The 21,464-nt window shown below is 36.0% G+C and overlaps 1 protein-coding gene across 16 annotated transcripts in view; it reads right to left on the bottom strand.

Moving 5' to 3' along the window:
* The window catches only part of LOC131688240 (triple functional domain protein-like), a 53,947-nt gene extending 36,253 nt beyond the window's left edge, over nucleotides 1–17,694 (bottom strand). The window contains exons 1-3 of one of the 16 annotated variants that reach the window (XM_058972422.1): nucleotides 17,632–17,675; nucleotides 17,022–17,563; nucleotides 11,615–12,338 (exon numbers count right to left, since the gene is read on the bottom strand). In XM_058972422.1, coding sequence (XP_058828405.1) covers nucleotides 11,615–12,210 — 596 coding nt within the window. In that variant the 5' untranslated portion in view covers nucleotides 12,211–12,338; nucleotides 17,022–17,563; nucleotides 17,632–17,675. Of the gene's footprint in view, nucleotides 1–11,614; nucleotides 12,339–17,017 lie in introns of all 16 variants that reach the window. The other 15 variants (XM_058972414.1, XM_058972415.1, XM_058972413.1 and 12 more) reach the window with 15 other exon arrangements.
* Between the last annotated feature and the right edge of the window lie 3,770 nt (nucleotides 17,695–21,464).

Raw genomic sequence — 21,464 nt, 5'->3', positions numbered from 1 at the left:
GAATCATATTCAAAAAAAAATTGTATTTTTACCTGCAAATAGTATGAATTATGAAAATATGTCAAAGTTGTTGTTAGGAAAACTTTTTTATTGAGTCCTTCCATGATCCAAATACACTGAAAAAGTTTCTTTGATGTCTTTAAAACGATAAATATTAGATTTTTTACATTTTATGATGCGGTACCGCGAAAAACTTTTTAAAAGGGCATAATCAGTGTAATTAACTGTTTTTGTTGGAACCAAATTCCAAATAACTCGAAAATTATCGCATATTGGAAGATTTTTGTTAAATGTATTTTGATTTAAAACGATACTTTAAATTATATTCTGTAACAAAATTACAGTTTTATATGTCAATTAGTATTAGTAAATTTAAAAACATGCATAAAGTTATTGTTAGAAAAACTTTTTACCGATCTTTTCTATTTAGGTTTTTGTTGGCAAAATATAAAAAATTAGAAAAAATGGATTTTTTTTGTAATTTAAACTTTTAACACAAATTTTTGTTTTTTGTGAAAAATGATACAACATTTTTTCAGTGCATATTTTCTTCGTACAGAAATATTCATTCCTTGTAATTCATTCTCTGAAAGTTTTCCTGTATAAAATACAGTAATCGAACCAAAATTTTTGAAATGATGGCACGTAGAAATGTCTACGCCCTTTTGAAAAATTGCTCTTGAGTAAAAATAATCCTGCATACTGATTGTGAAAAATGTTAAGTCTTACATGCCTGTGAAACGTGTAAAGTTTCATAGGAATCGAAGATGGTCGGTCACGATTTTAAATATTTTCGGACGGATCTTTGTGGAAATGCTAACGCAAATGTGCCGATCAAACAAACGAACTGGTAAAAAATACTGATGGTGCCCTATATCAGGTGGAAGCAGGAATTATGAATCTCGGTTAAAAAATGAGACTTTTCATGTCCTCAAATTTCTCTGAATGCAGTGTCCAAATAAAACTATTTGGCAAATAAAATAAGTGTGTTTACACCAGAGTTAAAAATAATCGAAGTTCTTTTTTGACGGCTGAAAATGAACCTGATGCGACTCGTGGTGAATAGAAATAATATTCATTCAAATATCCATCCTTATTCATTCCGTTGAATATCGTACAATATATTCATTTCACTAATTATCTAGGAAAATGTTTTCAAATGCCGGTAAAGCATATGAAACAACAATCATCATCGCTTACATTGTGCCAGGGCCTACTTTGATGCGTTTGATTCGTTACTGTACGGTCGCTTCGTGTAATAATCGGAGACGAATGAAAATGTGCATGGATGAATGGGCGGTTTGTTCGTTTGACGTTTTCAGCTGCGTCACTGAATATTGAAAATGAATGCGGCTGAATATGATCAATTTTCATTCAATGAATTTGAATATTTTTAACTCTGGTTTACACACCACTAGGCCTCCTGTAAAACAAATTTAGACATAACTTAGTCAAAATCTTAAACTACTTTTCCGGATGATTTCAGCTCGATTTGTTTATCAGATTTTCACATTTAGTGTCGTTCGAATATCTAAAGCACCGTCTATAAATAAATTTCATTTCGATCGAAGTTCTGACAACTTTGCCCACACCGACTGCTAAATGAACTTTGTGTAGTTTTAGTTTCGAGTTATTAGTGGATACGCGAAAGTATCTCGATTACAAAGTATGTTCGTTATGCTGCTACAATACGGAGCTGAATCCTGATGCATCCTAAATATTTCTATTTATTTATTTATTATCATTCATTAATAATTGCTATCTTTAAACATTGAAAATGATCTGAATGATTATCTTCAGATTTCGTAGTTTCTATCTCAGCTTACTTTAAACTTCTTCGCCAGATCCAATGACCGACAAATTTGCACCTAATGAATACATTTGATCAGATTTGATATATCGAGACATTTAATTTAGTAACACTCAACTATGTATAAAAAAATATGAAACAATTTTGAACAATTTCAGTCGTGAGAACATCTATAGGAATACATTTCGATTTTTGGCCTATTTTGTTAGTTTCTGTTTACGTACGACTTAAATGTGGTATCGTTTTAGGATTCGTGTGGAAACCACGTGATGTATTTGGTTATGTGTCATAATCACTTTACTCTCTCCACTCTCGGTAACACGGGGCAATTTTTATGATTTCAAATTGACCTATTTGCCTTTCTCATATAGTAAGGTTGTGCAATCGCTCCAAACATCGACTTTTTAACCGAGGGCCAAAGAGCCGGGTTTTGTATACCATTCGTTTCAGTTCGCCAAGATCGGAAAATGTTTATGTGTGTATGTTTCTGAGAGATAACTGGACGGAATCGCTCAAACTCAAACTCTTGAATGTAAGGTACAACCTTCCCATCGACTGCTATCGATTTCTATATTTCACTATCGACACGTAGCTCAACAAGTTCGTGGCTGGCGAGCCATTGTGTATAAGTGCAAAGTGTGCTAAGAATATAAAGAGATTTTCACAATTATATTGAACATTTCCAACTATGGAGTCATACATTGGAGAAATGAGAAAGGCACAAATGCACCGCTAAGTGGATTAAAACAGGTTTTGTGTTATTGGTTTGGTTCTTAAGAACAAACCAAACGTGTTGCTAATTTATATGCTTTCCGTCGATTTTAGGCCGATTAATTAATGAATTAGTGAGGCACCCTTTCTAATAGGGTGCAAATAGACACTTTACCCTACCCAATTTGTTTGCGGTTGCATGCGTGCATGACAGCAATCTGTGCTTTCGTTGCGCAAAGACGAAAGCTTTCTTTACCAACCTATTAGCGAGAGTCGATGAAAAAAAATTATTATTAACGTTCATTCCATTCGTTGATTCCGCCTAATTCATTTCAACTCAGCTTATCCTGCATTGATTCTGCTAATACATTCCATAAAGCCTATTTCTGAATGAAATGTTCTCTCGTACACTGCCAATCATATAACCGTTTCAGAACCATGAACTAAGTCCATAAATATATAAAGTTATTTTCGATTCTATATTTATGTACTTTGTGAAACGGTTTCTTTGTGAAAGCTACTATAATGGCAAAATAAAACTAGAAAATTTATTCTAGACATGGAATGGTGCTATATTATCTAAAACATGATTTTTCAGCATCGATCCGGGTTGTTAACCGCACACAAACGAAAAGTTCTTGCAATTTTCTACGATTGGGATTGTCCCATAGAGAGAACTAGGCCAGTTCGGATCAAGTAAGGATTTATAAGCTATATATTTTCCGATCTTTTACCGTATTGTGTATAATCGGTTCTGCGCAAAAGTACATGAAAAGTCCGAATTTCTCCAATTTTGTTTCAATTCGGACTACCCATTTCTTATCGATTTTTTGCAATAAAAATGAATTCCCATTTTGGCTTAATTATTTCGATTTGATTTTCACTAAATTTCGAATTGTGAAATGAAAAGCTCTCTTTGATATATAAAACTTTGTAGTAAATATACAATAAAAAGTAACAGCTGAGCCAAATTACCTGAAAATAGCTTATAAGCTACAACGTCAACTGATGTGCGAAGACTTATGTTTTCCTGAAGCTTGACCGACTGCGCACACTTTTCTCTCAAACAGTTTTTCGCGATCGTGTATCAGATTGTACGTACGCCAAAAGGTCCGAATTGGATCATATTATTCTCATATTGTATTATTCACATACCGATTAACCCATTCATGCCCATGTTGTTTGTGGACAACAACGTTTTTAAACAGCTATAACTTTTGCTTGAGGCAAGCAAAAACAAGTAAGGCTAGTAAATGACTTTTTACACGGTTTTGAAAAATAACACGATTTTTATGTATAAAATACCTATTTCGATATACCAGTTTAATGATTTGATCATCCCGTGAACAAAAATCCGTGCAAAAAAAATCCGTGCTATTTCGAGAAATCGTGTAAAAAAATTCCGTGTTATTTCGAGAAACCGTGCAAAAAAAAAAATCCGTGTTATTTTGATAAACCGTGCAAAAAAAATCCGTGTTATTGTGAGAAACCGTGCAAAAAAAAATCCGTGTTATTGTGAGAAACCGTGCAAAAAAAAAAATCCGTATTATTTCGAGAAACCGTGCAAAAAAATACGTGTTATTTCGAGAAACCGTGCAAAAAAATATATGTTTTAGGGGGTGGGCGTGGCGTATTGGTAAATCGATTGCCTTGTACGCAGCGCACCTGGGTTCGAGTCCCGACCCCTCACATAGGGTTAGAAATTTTTCATAAGAGATTTTTCTAAACCGAAGAGGCGAATGACCCTATGGTTAAACCCTCTATAATCGAGACAAAAAAAAAAATATATATATTTTTAATAGGCATTTAGTAACGGCAGCTGAAAATAAATGGATTTGGATATTTGCAATGAAAATGGGGATGATCTGCCATCTGTGCAAAAATCGCGCATTTTTCAATTTTAGGAAATGAGTTGTTATTCAAAATTCAAGTTATGGTAGTTGAAAATCAATAATGTTGAGCAATGGTTTTTAGATATCATCAAATAATATCCCGGTTCATATATCACATCACATTGGGAATGGAGCAATTGGTATATAGCCAAGTTCCCCCGGGTAGTGCCACTACACAAAGTATATTAATTTTGCTTATTCAGTTTGATAAGCTAGAAACTGATAGCGGAGATTTTAATATGCAGGGATACGCAATACGTATTAGGGTGGGGCAAAATGATCGTTTTTTCAGCACAGCGCTTTTTTGGTTCCTTTTGGGGTCCCAAACAACTGTGAAAAATTTGGGGTCGATTGGTGTTGACCCGGCGTAGCGCATTGCGTTTGAAATTTGTATGGAGATTAGTATGGGAAAACCTACATTTTTGCATTTTTAATTCTACAGACTACAATTCTTCCTGTAGTATGTCAACAAATAGATAGAAGTGTAGTCCAGGATATACTAAACAACTTTGCCGAATGATGTATGGTATTAGAATGTCTCTAAGCCAAGTTATAGCTGTTCAAAGTTCAATACATCGAATTAAATGCCAAAAATCATTTTTGTTGCCAACACTGCGGGTTTACCAACGGAATTTCATATAGAATTCCAAAATAACATTATGTATATTAGATTTACCACATTGATATGTTTGGATGAATTATTCAAAAGCCTTAGCTCAATTTCATGAGGTAGTTGTGCAATAGGGCGTAGTGAGGGGTGAGGGGGGGGGGACTTTAATATGTAAAAATTCGAACTGAAATGTTGTCGAGTTGGAATGTTCAGATGAATTATTACAAAACATTTACACATTGCCCTACGCATAATAGTAACGATAAAATAAAACATTCTGTATCCATTTGCCTTGACTTTTATCAATAGAAGTTATGTTACAGACTGAATCAAATGATGTCGAGTTGATATGTCAGAGGATTATATTTCGGTTTAATACGCATGATTTGATAGCATGCTCAATTCTATGCTGTTCGATCACGAGGCGTGAAGCTAATTTCTGGATTTCAACATGAAATCCACCAGTTCCCTACATCATTTTTGCTTCAGGTGATCGAACAGCATCGAAATGAGCATCCCATCAAATCATAGTGCGTATTAAACTGAAATATAATCAATGCAATCCTCTGATATATCAACTCGACATCAGTTGATTCAGTCTGTAACGTAACTTCTATTGATAAAAGTCAAGGCAAAAGGATACAGTAAGTTTTATTTCAACGTTACTATTATGCGTAGGATATTGTGTAAATGTTTTGAAATAATTGGTCTGAACATTCCAACTCGACAACATTTCAGTTCGAATTTCTACATATTAAAGTCCCCCCCCCCTCACCCCTCACTACGCCCTATTGCTCAACTTCCTACGGTCATGAAATTGAGCTAAGGCTTTTGAATAATTCATCAAAACATACCAATGTGGTAAATCTAAAATATATAATGTTATTTTGGAATGCTATATGAAATACCATTGGTAAACCCGCAGTGTTGGCAATAAAAATGATTCTTGGCATTTAATTCGATGTGTCGAACTTTGAACAGCTATAACTAGGCTTAGAGACATTCTAACACCATACATCCTTCGGCAAAGTTGTTCAGCATATCCTGGACTATACTTCTATCTATTTGTTGACATACTACAAGAAGAATTGTAGTCTGTAGAATTAAAAATGCAAAAATGAAGGTTTTCCCATACTAATCTCCATACAAATTTCAAACGCAATGCGCCACACCGGGTCAACACCAATCGACCCCAAATTTAGCACAGTTGTTTGGGACCCCAAAAGGTACCAAAAAAGTGCTGTGCTCGGTTGATGTGGCTATGATTACGTTTTTCCATATAACAATGCCCCACCATAATACGTATTGTTTGGTCTGAGTAGAAAACGACTGATGTTTCTTTTTATAAACCAATTAGTAATCTCTGATTAAATAGAGCTTTCAAAGAGTTAGGGACAGGCACAAGCCTATTTTTTTACTGAGATGGGACAAGTTGGTGCTGGACCTGTGGCCTTCGTCTGGCATGATCCTTTCTCGTTGGTACGGATGTGTTCATGACTGGTTTGTGGATGAGTGGTCCTACTTACAAGTGAATTGATCACTTCGCTTGGGTGGAGATATATGTGACTTCTGCTAGCTGTCAAGCTTGGATATGTTAACCCTCTAGTTCCCAACCCCGCCTCTAGGCGGTCTCTATAAAAATCAAAATAAAACTACTAAAACATGATTGAATGTTGTCATCCGCACTAGCATTTCTTTCCAACGCTCACACCTTTCATACACACATATTATTTGAATATTCGTAGCTTTCTGTCAAAGGCAATTGAAGCTCAAAGTTGAAAATTCGAGGAAAACGTGGAAAAAAACTATTTTGTGTTTAGCGGTAATCTTCATTAAAATTTTTTTAACTATTTTTGAAAATTTTAAAAACTAAAACAAATAGTTTTGAGTAGCCTGTTATTAGCATTTCACTCTAGATGTGAATTGGTTTAGTGGAATAAGTCGGAAGTTTAGGTTTTTTGGTAAAATACTTTTCCCGCCTAGAGGCGGTGTTGGGCACCCGAGCGAAATTTTTTTTCAGTCTTTAGTGATTACTTATAGTACCGAAACTAGCATTATGTGCAATTTTAGCTGAAAAGAAGTATGTTTTAAAAACGAATGTTGCTGTTAGAATGTAGATATTCTTATCATTTAATAATATTTAGGAGAGCCTGGGGCTAGTTGGTGGAATCTTTTTTTCTCCTTTTGTATTAGACATATGGCGCTGTCTCTAGTTCTGCACTTCAAGTACTGTTTAATCCATTCTCCAATATGTTGCATTAAATGATGTTTCGTGCACGTTGTAAGTGATATTGAGTTTTCGAGCTATCAGAGTGAAAAGCCTACTTTAGTCGTATTAGGAATTAATTACTCGGAATACAATTGATGTAATGCGTATGAATTGGCACCAATATCTTTGCTTTCTTCTTATGAACTACTATGATATCAAAAATCGCCATTTGAACCAATACGTTGAACAAAGATGGCTAACGCCGCTCCAATCAACGGTTTTACATGGTTAGGGCGAAAATAGGCTCATTACACTAGGTAAAGTTTGTAAATTTCAGCATTTTTGTTATTTAGGGCGAGTTCAAAGCTATTCCACGAATGACTAGATTTTTCGATAGCGCTCGAAAACAACTTTCCTTGGCCGTATATGTAACCACATGTAACCTCAAGAAAATTTTGTTTCTTTGTTTGTTTTTTTGTTTGTTTACTTCGGAATTTCACCTGAAGAGTTTCGAAAATTTAGCTTTTGAATACAAAGTGTGTGCCGAAATTAAACTGCAGGAGCATTGAGGCTGAAAAATAATAACAAGTATCGATTGATTTGTAGTTTTATTCAAAATAACGTCTCGCGCGATCAATACTGTATCACAAAAAACGCCAGTTGGCATCACTGCGCGTATAGTCGTAAATTGGCGAGATTCCCGCGTCACATATTTAAGATTTTGTAATGCAGCTACCAGTCCGCTCTTTTATGCAACACATTCACTTTTACACGATCTTCTTAAATTAAAAACATAAAACATGATAAATGAAAGCATCGCCAGCAGACCCTGGACTCCACTACTATAAATTAGAAGTCAATAATTAAACAACCAAAGCACTAGAGAAATACTCCTTACAGTTTAGGTATTATGCGTTCTGATGGAGTCCAAAATATAATCAACCATCTGTATTCGCTTATGTTGAAGTAACTAGAAGAAGAAGAAAAAGTTTTTGTTTTTATTCGCCCAGGTGCCCAACACCGCCTCTAGGCGGCCTACTTATTTTAAGGCTTTAATGAAAAATCCATTACTTGTAAGAATTTTCAACAGCCCACCTCCAAAAGTTTTTTCAAGCCAAAAAAAAATTTGGGCACTAGAGGGTTAACTGGTTCCAAGAAGATGTGCAGGACTGGCACCTACGAGAATGTTGATTGTTTCACTCGAGCTTTGGTTCTTGGAAATAACAAATCGCTTCCTCGGTATGATATGTTCGAGTTGAATGCTCAGTGGTTGAAATGTGCATTCGGTTCGAGCAGATTGAGTCGTTTGGAGGATTGGTGGTCTCCGAGAGCAGATGCGAGTAACTCTGAAGTATCCAATAAAGGGAGATTGTATCTGTGGAACTGAAAAATATTGTCACTACTCTAGCATATTTTCCTGATGTATTGTACATCATAACAACTACCAATATCGACTTTTTAGAACAGAGATTTTCAAATTCTGTTATAAGATCGAGAAGAAATATAGCACAGTTGTAGTGAATAAAGTATTTGCGAATAAGGGCCAATACTGCTGGCATCTTTTATCATATTTATTAATAGTCGATTGATCCGCTTCAGACCTAGGAGACGAAGGGAAGAATAATAGGAACAAGACAAAAAGCGGTTCCAATTCTAAATTGGTTTAGTATAGATATAGACGACTCAAACGCACTCCCGGATAGAATTTTACAATAGCATTTACCCTACAAACAATCATAAAACAATAAATATTATAGTTATTACGGTTTCAACATTGTTCGATGCCAAGTTCTCACAGTAGATTTGCAATAAAATTCATGTAACAATAAATTCCACAGTTCAGCAAAAAACTGATACAGTGCATTCACATTAAATTGTTTAACTGTTTCCGAGAAAAAAATGTATGGAGAAAAATTGATTTTTTTAATGTTAAGATACATAACCACCCCCTTTTCCACTGAAAAGTCTATTTTACATTGAAATTTATTGTAAAAACGTTAAAGTTTAATGTTTTTGTATTGTAGCATAACACTTAAACTTACTGTAAATTATTGTAAAATTACTGTACTGTCACAGTGAAAATCATGGTTTTGTTACTGTACATTTCTATTCGGGCTGGCAGGAAAATATTTTTTTAGAAGTAGACAAATTAGAGAACATCACACTTTTTGAGACACACATGCACAAAACTTTAGCGTCCTCCTGAAGATCGGTGTTTAATTGGCAGATAGTCGCCATTTCGTCAGATTTTGCAAAGTTTGCCTCGCGGGACGGACCGATATCCACCCAGGCATAGGTTGCAGTCGTTAAAAAAACTAGATTCGCTAATTGTAAAATAGCGAATTTTTCACCTATTCAGGAAAGAATTTTTAATCAAAGTGCAGTTTAGGAAATTTTAAATGCAAAGAAGGGGTCTGTCAACATTGCAAAATGGCAAATGCTGCCTCTTTTCAGGAAAGAGTATTTAATTAAGTAAAAGCCAATCAATAGGCCGTTGAAAATTGACAATTTCTGACATTTCAATTGCGCAAGAGAGTATTTGTATCAAAATGATTTTTTTTACTTTTCATGAAAATTCTTTTAATGAGAAGATAACCATTCACATGAAAAAATCGCAAAAGATGACAATTTTGATATTGTTGTCCCAGAATCTAACAATGTTTCTTACCAAACTGTATACGACCGCATACTGTTCGAAAGGTTTATTTTTTTCGTTCAAAAAATGTTACAAAACCGAAAATCGGCTGAAAATGACGACGTAGCTAATTTTGTTGTGGCAAAGGTCCCAAAAAATGTTTTTTTTGCTTCAACATTTCGTGTGTACATTACTTTGTATCGCATTTGCTATACTAGTTCATTTTAAAAGTTTAAAATCACTATTACAGTGTAATCTACAAAAAGTAAATAAACTCTAAATAGTTGAAACATTTTACCATTTTAACTATTGCTTTTCAACGGACACTAACTTCTTTTAACGAATAAAAAAACTTACATTTTTCTAAAAAAACCTCCTCGAAAAATTAAAAAAACTTCTACTGGGCACATTGACAAAAAACTTCTACTGGGCACATTTTGCATTTAAAATGTCCAACAGTATTCATTGTTAAATACCATAACCAAATAGCTGTTAATAAAAAAAATCAGATTTTTTACACGGTTTCTCAAAATAGCACGGATTTTTTTACACGGTTTCTCGAAATAACACGGATTTTTTTACACGGTTTTTTTTGCACGGAACGCATCCCCCGTGCAAAAAAAGAATTTGGTGTATTGCCTTTTATTTGAGTACTAACAGTTACAAGGATCGGCTGTAGAACTGTAGTTATTGCAGTTTGTCTGATTGGATTCCAATGGAGCAGTGCTGCCATAGATAGTTTACGTTGACGACGAAAAATTAATTTTTCATATATCTTCGTTATGTTGCAATATTATTGAAAACTGATAAAACTTATCAATTTTAAGTGTCTTTGGCTACGTTTTCTACGCAATTGGACTATTGTAAATATTCTAGGAGAATTGTATTGAGCTTTGAAAGGTAAAAATTGAACAGCTTCTAGCACTGCGAGGGAAGCACCTATCTTTATGAAAAATGGTTTTTCGTGTTTCTTGACCCGACCGTTTTCAAGGAAAAATAGTTTTGCACTAGAAAAAAGTTGGGCATGAAAGGGTTAAACGAGAACAGTTGATAGTCTCTCCCAAAACAAAATAATAAACAAAAGATATTAACCGAAAGATCCAAAATCACTATAATGCACTTGATTTAATTGATTGTTGTTTCCAAAAAAAATCTTGCTTTTCGGCTTACACATTTTTCAAAAAGCACTCCGAAACAACATTCGCCCCTAGCGCACGTACGCGAAAACTGAAAACCGTAAAATTTTGTGAGATATAAAAGAGCTACATGACAGTCATGAAAATAATATATACGCTTTGCATAATATTACCATAGTTGAGAGTTGAGGATTGGCCAACTTCCCCTACAGTTTTAAAACAGTTATTAGTATGATTTTTGGTCGTTGTTTGCTGTATTTTTCGACATCTTCTAAAATAAGTTAAAACAGATTTGATCGCCTTCCACAAATGAAACGACCTGCAAGGTTTGGTTCAATATGTAACATTCAATGTTGATTCGTTTTAATTCAATTGTACGATAGAAATATATTTAATTTGTTATTAATAAATATACGTAAAAATGACATATTTCATATTACGTAGAGTAGTCCCACGTCTTCAGTTTCGTAGGGCTGACCCTTGTAGTTTTTTAGGTAGCTTGAGTTTGTTTTCATTGTATGGTATAGTGGCCGCGAATATTGAGGAGTCAATATTCAATACTTTAAATTAGTATGAAATATTACATTGGTATATCAGGAATTTTCACTCACCTGTTCAATTTACTATCGGGTTCACCCGTTGATATCTTATCGCAGTCGTAAACGCTGCCATTATCAGCATTGTTTGCAGGGTGAATCCCAGGCCGATCGATATTGAATTCCACCGTCGACAGTTGAATGTGTTGCCTAACAGCGAACTTGGAGGAAACCTTCTTGCCCACCAGAATTTCTTCGTAAATATTTTCTATCACCTCCACCGCGTCATCCATCCTCTCGTCCTTGTTATCACACTCATTCACACCACTTTGCACTTGCTGTTCAATTTCCGTCGGTGTCACGGTCGCAACTGTACTCAAATTCCAGTCGGAATGAAAAGCTGCTGACGATCGCTCCTCGGAGGTGGATGACGTCGGTGTGCTGCGATCACTATCATCGTGGCAGGTCAGATTTTCAAAATGCTGCGTTAATCGGCGAACGTACGACGAACGACCTCCGGTTTTCGTTTTACCACCTCCCCCTGCTGGGAAACGCTTTTTCACGCCACTTTCACTGCCCTGGAGCGATTTGCAGTGACTGCCGTCTTCCACACAAATGCCGCTGTCGCGCGAAATGCGGTTCAACTTGATCATGCGAGCCGGGTTGCTCATTATTACTTGCACTATTTACCAACACTAGCACTTGTTGTTATTGTTGTTGATCAGTCTCTAGAACAAAACACGATGGACTATCAGCAAGGGAGGAGAAGTAGGGTTTCTCGTTTAGTCTTATGTAATGACTAAGAATGAATAAAAATATTGTTCTTTGTTGCAGTTGGGGATAGGGATGTTCAGTGTTTGTATACTTGAAGGTCGAAAGTTTTTAATTATTATATATTATGCAGGAATTAAGTTGTGTACAGAGAGTAGATTTTATACCTATCGAGTATCGAAAAAATCTTGTTCACGCGGATGTCTACCGTTTACTCCATCTATTTCTGGCTCATTTTAAATGCTACAGATTGACAATTAAAATGCAATTAAATTGGAAAGTAATGAACTATTCATTCGGTTCAAGTAGAAAGGTGAAGATAGATGAACCGAACAAATGTTTTTCAGAAATTTGAAAAATATTTTATAGTGATAGTTTAAACGAATTGCTTTTTACTTTTGTTATTAAAGATATTAATACTTTATCAGCAATGGCGGAATCGACCTTATGCAAACTAGTTTCATGCGGAAGGCCCCAATGAAGTTTCCAATGAATAATTGAAAATTCAAAAAACCTGTTTTTTCCTAAAACTGCAAAAAATTGACGACATAATCAAAGCAGCATTTAACATTTAATACGGTCAAAGAAATTTTATCGTTCTCCTATATGGAGTGATATCGATTCTGTCAAAAACAAGCAACTATTTTTTCGTTTCTTTTTATACTGTTCACAGATTAATCAGCCTACAAGGGAAAAATTCTCATAAACATAGTAATTATCTGTTTAAATAAACATTCCGATTTTTTTTGTTTTCTTAAAACTGTTAAGGATGATAGCAGAGACTAACTAGTATCTGATGATAGCGTATTCTATCTATTATGACAGTAGCGCATATTGTTACCATATTTTGCATGTCTTGGTTTAAAACCGAGTATCTGCGATTAATAATAAGGAAAAGTAGTAGTTAATAATTAGGGAAAGTTAGTCGTTTATTGCTAATTTTTGTATGGAAAAGGTAAAAAACATGATAAAGGAAGCTTACCCTATTCATAGGATTCTAAAGTGCTACGCACCAAACCTTCTTAGCTTTATTGTGCATAGTTTAGACAGTAAAAAAGTGCCTGTTCGTGCATTTTGGTTTGCACCTTTCTTTCTTGAAATTGGTGTAAAAAATGTGAAAATCTGCAATAACTTTGAAACGAATGAGTATTTTTACATGCAGTCTTCAACAATATTATGTAGTTTTGAGACCTACACATTTGTTTTAAACATAGTTAGCACGTAAAGTCACAATAAATAAAGTTATATTAAAAAAACTAGATTTAAGGGGGTCGCCATAGAAAACGCCTTATAAATCGATAACCTTTAGTCCTACAAGCTCAAGTTCTTTAACAAAGTTCTTCACTATGAGCATTTCTAAAACTTTGTCGAAGACACCAACTTTTTACCTCGTCTGTACAAAAAGTTATTTTTTTTAGTTCGATCATAGTAATCCATGTCTAATTTCAATTGTTATCAGATTGTGGGGAATATTCATACGAACAATTCCTCCAAAGACACTCTGTGAATATATTCGATGGTTTGGCCTCTAGTGAATTAAGTTCACGTTTTTGGCGTTCCGACCACTGTGCAGCGTGCGCCCAGTGCACTAATGAAGTGACGGAAGGTTATCGAAAAGTTTCGTGAATAAGAAAATTCCAGAAATGATGATGATCAAAAGCTGTAATTTCAGTTCTTAGTTCTCAGTCGCGTTGGCAATTTGAGTAAACGCTATTGAGGGAAGGAATCTATTCAAATTGATTCTAAAAAAAGTTCGATTTTTTGGCCCACCACTTTGGGTAAGTTCCGTTTCTCCTACACAATGCATTGATTGAAGAAATTAGATATGTTGTTAACAAAGTATTAGTAATAATTCATTTGTCCGTCTATTTTTGAGCTATTTTTCCGCATTTCCATTCATTTGGTTTAGCCTTTCAGATTTCTAGCACTGATGTTGTCCTATGCTGATATGAGCATTTCTTTGCGTCCTGCCAGTGTCCCATGTAGTATGTGTTATCAAAAACTGTTTTAATCCACCTAGAGGTGCAATAAGATTTGATAGCTGGTTCGTACAATATAACGTTATCGAAATGTCTTTCATTCTTATTACACTTGGTAAGTATATATAAGAGCACCTTTTTGCATTCATCGCGGTATCGGTTTGAATCGGAGTTTTCTATGTGATCGCACTCCACAACCCGTAACTCCGGAGCCGGAAGTCGGATGGAGATGGAATTTAATATCAGTTTCCGGGGACGCAACACCTTTCATTTGAGACTAAGTTGATCAAATCGGTCTGGCCATTTTCGAGAAACCAATATAATCGTTATTCTGAATTTGGATGTTTCCGGATCCGTCGATGGTGGCCAAAGAGACTTTGAATGACTGTTGGTGACTTAGATCTACAAATTCAACAGTTGTGTTCACATTTTGGAAAAAAATTCACCTTTTTTTATACATCGCAGAATTCGTCAGAATCGGGATTTGCTGCGTGATCGTACGTATCACCTTGTAATTCAGGAACCAGAGCTCGGATCCACACAAAATTCAACAGCAGCTGATGGACCTTTCATTTAAAATCAAGATGGTAAAAATCGGTTCAGAAAATTCCGAGAAACCGATGTGTACAAATCAACAAATTTTGTTTTGTAACCATACTCTTCAACTCGTAATCCGGAACAAGATGTCGGTTGAAAATGAAATTCAATATTAACCTATGGGAATATTAACCTATGGGAATATTATACCTTTCATTTGAATCTTAGTTTGTAAAAATCGGTTCAGCCATCTCCGAGAAACCGATGTGGACATTTTGTTAACAAATCCGCACATACACACACATACATACATACATACATACATACTTACATACACACATAAATACACTCAGATATTTTGCGATCTCGGCGAACTGAGTCGAATGTTATATGAGACTCGGCCCTCCGGGCCTCGGTTAGAAAGTCGGTTTTTGGAGCAATTGCATAACATTTCTATATGAGAAAGGCAAAAGAATAATATTTAATTAGCTTAATCAGCATGAGTTCAATGTTATCTTCATGTGATTATATTTTGAAATGTTGGGAATGGGGGGTTAGTAGATTGGGAGTTTAGAATGAAGATGAAGAAGATGCGGGCGTGAGGGTGGTCCAACGGGAAGGGGAGCGATGAAGGAGGGAGGTGTAAGGGCAAGGCGGGAGGGGGAGGTGCGGCGACGCAATACTCAACTGCATATTTTGCCTTCCATTTGAGACTTGGTTTGAGAAAATCTTTTCAGTCATCACCGAAGAACCGATGTGACTTTAATTGTGGAATATGCCCGGAATTCCGGACTAAAATTCAATAGCAGTTATACCTTTCAGATGAAACTAAGTTTGCGAAAATCGGTTCAGCCATCTCTGAGAAAATTGTGAGTTTAAATGACACACACATACACACACATACATACACACACAGACATTTGCCGATCTCGACGAACTGAATCGAATGGGGTATGACACTCGGCCCTCAGGGCCTCGGTTAAAAAGTCGATAGCCTTTCTTTATATGAGAAAGGCAAAACATCGCGAAACATTAAGTTTTAAATTTTCAATTCATATAAAATCCGAAGATAGTGATAAGAGTTATAAGAAATGTCTCATAACACTGTTAGGTTGATTAAAAGCGTTTTTCTAACCAAAATAGCAAACTTTTAGTAAACAAACTTTTAATATTAGGGTTGCCAACATTATAAAGTAAAAAATAGATGTTTTTGGTGCGAAGAAAACTTTGGGTGAAGCACGTTTATCAAAACTTTTGTATAATGCATCATTTCAATAACATTCTGTAATTTTTTAATGCAAAAATACCGACAAGCGACTCAGTGACGTAGCTTTTTGTAAAATTTTTCGGAAAAACACGATTTGCAGTGTTAACTGCCATTCAAAAACTACTTAATGGATTTATTTTAAACTTTGAATACACGGTCTATGTACAAAATTCCTAACGTCTACGTTGAGTTTTAGAGGTAAGTTTTCGATTATTTTGCATAGGAAAATTACAGAATGTTATTGTAATGATACATTATAAAGCACAAAAACTTTGATCAATTCGCTTTACACAAATTTCTAAATAAAATCGAAAAAAGTGTTTATTTTTCACACTGAAGCCCTTATCCACCCCCTTCCCCCTTAATGTTTTTGTCGTCCTAAGGGGAATTCAGTTTTTCCCTAAATAATGCATTGATTGATAAGTATCTAATAATTCGATTGCCATTTTTGCAAAGGTAGAGCAGTATTCGTAATGTCCCCAAAAATTCCGTTTTTATCACAATTTTTTAAACATCCCATAAGTTTTACTATTTTTTTCATGAAATTACATAATATTCCTGAATGTGCTATATATCTCTTACAAGCATTGTATTCAGTTGTAACTTGATTTATTTAGTACGTGAAATTATTTAATATTAAACTCAGAAAACGAAGAAGTTATAAGAAATGTCTCATCACACTGTTAGGTGGATTGGAAACGTTTTTGTGTAACGTTGAGTAATTAATATTTGCCAAATACTGCTGTCGCTTTGTTCGGAAATTATCCAAGTTGTATAATTGAAGCATGTCATATATAGTTAGGGGTACACAATTTATACGTAAACGATCCGAGAACAAACACATTTGCCGCTTCTAATGGAAATGTATCTAGTAGTATATATATACGAATTGTTTTGCGTCACACACTTTTTCAGTTTTTATACCTACGTAATTGCATTTTGAACACTTGTCAAAATATTGCACCTTTTTGAGCTCCTGCTGAACTCGAAATCTGCTATGTCTACATTTAATCTGTGACCCAGAAATAGTACTCGAAGGTAAACTGATTAACTCTCATTTTTTCTCAACTACATTTTCACTATACTGAACACCCCCACTATTGACTATCACACACTCTCACACTGCCACTATATCCAACCAAGTCACCAGATTGTTTGTTTTTGTGGGCACGAAACTGCACAACTCGGAACGACTGTAACGGACATCGGCGACGGTGACGGCAACGGAGAACTCTTCAATCTCAACTGAAAAGCAGTTGCTCCGTGGAACTTTCGTTATCATTGGCAGCAATGTATCAGGTTGTGATGATTGTACAACTGCACATGGGTCTGCCTCTGCTTGTATCAACAACGATCCAGTTCCAAAACGGGGTAAATAGCAAAATTATTTCTCCATTTTCGCTTTGGTTCGAGCTTCCACGATCACTTCCTCGTTGTACCGAGTGTTTGTACGATATGGACCGGACGGGGCTGAAAGTGTACCAGATTTCTTGAATGAAATGCAATCAAGCGGGTCCGAAGACACCCGCAAAGCAGACCTTCAACCGCACGAGCGAAATGATTTATATTTTGCGGAACATCGCGCGAACGAACGAAGGCTATCAAGGGTACAGAGTGACTAATGCAATTGTGACAAAAATACACCTGATATGTTTATCGCGGCCGTGTACCTGTGTACCTGTGCTCTGATGGTTCGGCTTCCACTACTAGTATGTGAAGTTGTTCATAATCATTACTATCAGTTTCTGCGTGATAGAGTGTGCTATATAGGAAACATTTCATTGTGTGAACCATTAGCGTAAGTAGCATTATTGACTATTGGGGTATGGAAATAAAGTATTTGCTTTTGATTGAATGCTAGTCTGCCATGACCATATGGTGCCGAATACGAATGCGATACACCCTGAAAATCTGCATGCGAGAAACAATTTAGTACAGAGATCAAATCAAATTCTTAACCCTAGAACATTACACTTACTTTTCGTACCTTAGACCGTTGCACTAGGGCACAAACGTACCCCACGCTTTGATCGCAATTTTCGCATGTAAAACTACAAAGAAAGGAAATGTATAACATATCTTTTTCTTCGTTTTTTAATTGCAAAAACAGCTGAGCAGGTGAAAGTACGGATTTATTTGACTCTATGATGCATAAATTGGCATAAACAAAAAGATAACTGGAAGAAATCTTAGTTTTGACTTTCTTTTACAAAAATTATGTACTAAAACTTTGCAAATTTTGAACCGATTTGAAAACAATCAAATAATTCTAAAAGTTGAAGGAATGGCCGAACGGTATAAAACGGAATTTCGAGATTTCTGAAAAGATGCATTTATTTGGAAGAGTGAAAGTTGAAAAATCGGGTTTGGGAAATTTCCACGAATCAGCGTTAATGAGAACGATTTTTCGTCTACTTAAAAATTAAATAAAATTATTGGAATAAACCGTATACTGGGGTACAAATGTTGGTTGAAATTATGAGACGGTTCAAGAATCCATAGGTTACTTCAATTTTGAGTTATTATGATGAATTTTTAAAACGTAAATATAAATGATCATAATGTCGTTCAGAAATGAGATATTTCCATGGACTAATGAAGTGAATAACATTCTGTGGTTGAAGTTTGAACGATTGTTATTAAGACCTTCAGCATCATAATAGTCGAATCGATTTTTTTTCTAAAAATCCATTTTTATAAAACTACCCAAAAATCGTAGAAAGTCCACATGGACATCATAGAGAGGTGAGTAGTGGTACAGAAATAGTCCACGCTTGTGCACTGAGGAGGAGGAGGGGTTCGATTTCGCTTTGTATTTCATTTTCAAGGCCGCATTCCTCAGCCTTTGGTTGGTGAGGACAGAACAATAGCCAGCCATATAAGCTGGACTAGTACGTCGTGGGAAACAAATAGAAAGATGAGTGATATCTACCTTATTTGACACATTTACTGCTTTTTCCCGTCTGCGCGGGTGCTGACCCCGTGTGTTGATGGTGCCGATGGCACCCTATCCGGCGGACAAATGGAGGTCGAATCGACTCCCAATACTCTCCCCCGACCCAAATAATATCCAGAGCTCCCAGCCGCTGCCTTTGTGGTCTTATTTCGGCCCAAAACAAAATCGCTGAATCTCTTACAGATTTCGAAAGACATGATAGAACGGTTCTCGGCCGTGACTGAAATAAGACTCAGACAGGGTCAGGATCGTGTTGACTAACTCAAAGCAGGCAAACGATATTTCTTGCTCGAGCACTTTACGCTGGGCTATTTTGTGTATATTCCAGCTGTAAAAGTACAGTCTGAAAGCGTCGTCACCGATGAGAGTTTGACATGCGAGGATCTGCTGCAGTACACGGTTGGCCGCTTTAGAGACCGTTTACTTCAGCCAGTGAAAATACTTGCGTGCAGGCGTTTGAACTCAGTAGCAGTTGCGGAAGATGGTTCAAAAACGTACCCCCAATCAAACTCTTATCGGGTGACCTTCGCTGGTACCGCTTTGCTGAACCACATCCTATTGCACAATGTTTGTCTGCCTGTGCGTCTATTTGTACCACTGGTCATGAATTGCACAAAGTGTACACAATTGGGTCACACAGCCACCCATTGTAACAATAGGGCCCGCTGTGGAAAAGGCGGTGAGAATCACGTGGATGATTCGTGCAGTAAGAATGCTGAGAGTGTCTTTACTATGCAGAGATTCTGCATGAGATCTCGGCATGTCCAGCGTACAAACTACGCGGGGATAAACTAAAACGTTCTTGTGCGGAACGTTCCGAGCGTTCTTTCGAAGAAATGTTAAGGGGTTTAATATGTTGAGATGCGGGATGAAAGGGAAAAGTTTGAATTTTTGTAAAGGTATGTAGCGAAATTTTTATGAAATACTTGTTATACGTCTAACGTAGTACAACGTCCAATTTGCAAAATTCACTTGAGTACATGAAAAAATATTGATAATTCTCGAAGTTATAGTAATTTACGCAAAACGCTTTTTTTTCAAAGAGGTTTGTCGTGACTACGATTCCAGTCCAATAGCTCAACTGAAAGCATAGAACTAAACAAAATTCATTAGCATAGGTACCTGTGTTGTCCTTGAACGATTCATTAATAAATTTTTTTTTTGGAATCGGGGACGATTTTTCCAACAAAACACTATTTCCACCCGAATTTTTTTTTAAAAAATTCATAACATCATAAGTTTCGACGGAAACATGGCATCTTTCAAGGACACGGCAGTTAAATTACGAACAATTTAAAAAGAAAGTTTTGAAATCGGTTGAAAACTATTTCGGCAATCGTAGTCACCGCAAAGACGCTTCCGGAAAAAATGATTTCGAGTTAATCGCGTTTAAAATTTCAAGTATAAGCCACGCTTCCGTAAGTGAGAAAGATGAAAAGCGCTATAACTTTGCGTCTACTGCTCCGATCACTTTAAAAAATTTGGCAATGCATTCTTTAGAACCTAAACTTTAAGATAGAAAAATAAAAAAAATATTTTTTGGGCTGAACAAAACATAAGCTACGCCACCATCCTCAACGAACCGCTATGCTCTCTTGGCTACTAACGAATGCGAGGCTGATGACCCACAAGAGGGTACATCTACTATGAAGCTATAGGAAGAGGAGAAATATTTCCTCTCCTAAATTTCCTTGTAAATGCAAGAAGGTGTTCCTTGACGGGGCTCCGAAAGTGATATCTCTTGGAAGTGTTGCAACCAAACCGAAGCAAGTAGCTGCGAGTCTCGGAGGATTAAACTCAGAGAATATGTTCCCAGCACTTTCCGGAACATAGGAAACCCCAAGTGTTTCTCCATTTCAGTTCGAGAATAATCGCAGCACTGGAATTATCAAACTCTCGGACATCGTGGACTGGATAAGCAAAACTTTATATATAACTGATCTCATAAAAGTCTGTTTTAGCTCTTCTACCTGCGATGCATGCGCTTTGTGTGAAACTTGGTTAACTTCCGATATAAACCCAAACTTTCACGATTTTAATATTATTCGCTTGGATCGAGACATCCTCTACGGTACTTTTGGGAATCAAAAGTGCTATTCCTTCTACAGAATTAACCTTACTTCGATACAAGGCATTGAAATTGTCGCTTGTCAACTAACAACCAAAGGCAAAAAAGATCTTTGCCTATCTTCCATATGTATTCCCCCCAACACCACCAGCTACATGATATTATAGAATCCCTGCCAGCCCCGCGACTAGTTTTAGGAGACTGTAATTCTCACGGTACGGAACGGGGTTGCCTTTATGATGATAACCGTTCTTCTTTAATTCACAATATTTACGACGACTTTAATATGACAATTCTAAACACAGTGGAAAAGACACGGATTCCTCTCCCACCAGCGCGCCCAAGCG

The sequence above is a fragment of the Topomyia yanbarensis genome, chromosome 3 (genome assembly GCF_030247195.1).
Source record: "Topomyia yanbarensis strain Yona2022 chromosome 3, ASM3024719v1, whole genome shotgun sequence".
Lineage (NCBI taxonomy): Eukaryota > Metazoa > Arthropoda > Insecta > Diptera > Culicidae > Topomyia > Topomyia yanbarensis.
Note: the sequence above shows the minus strand (reverse complement) of the source record. Positions and strands in the feature narration are given on the sequence as shown.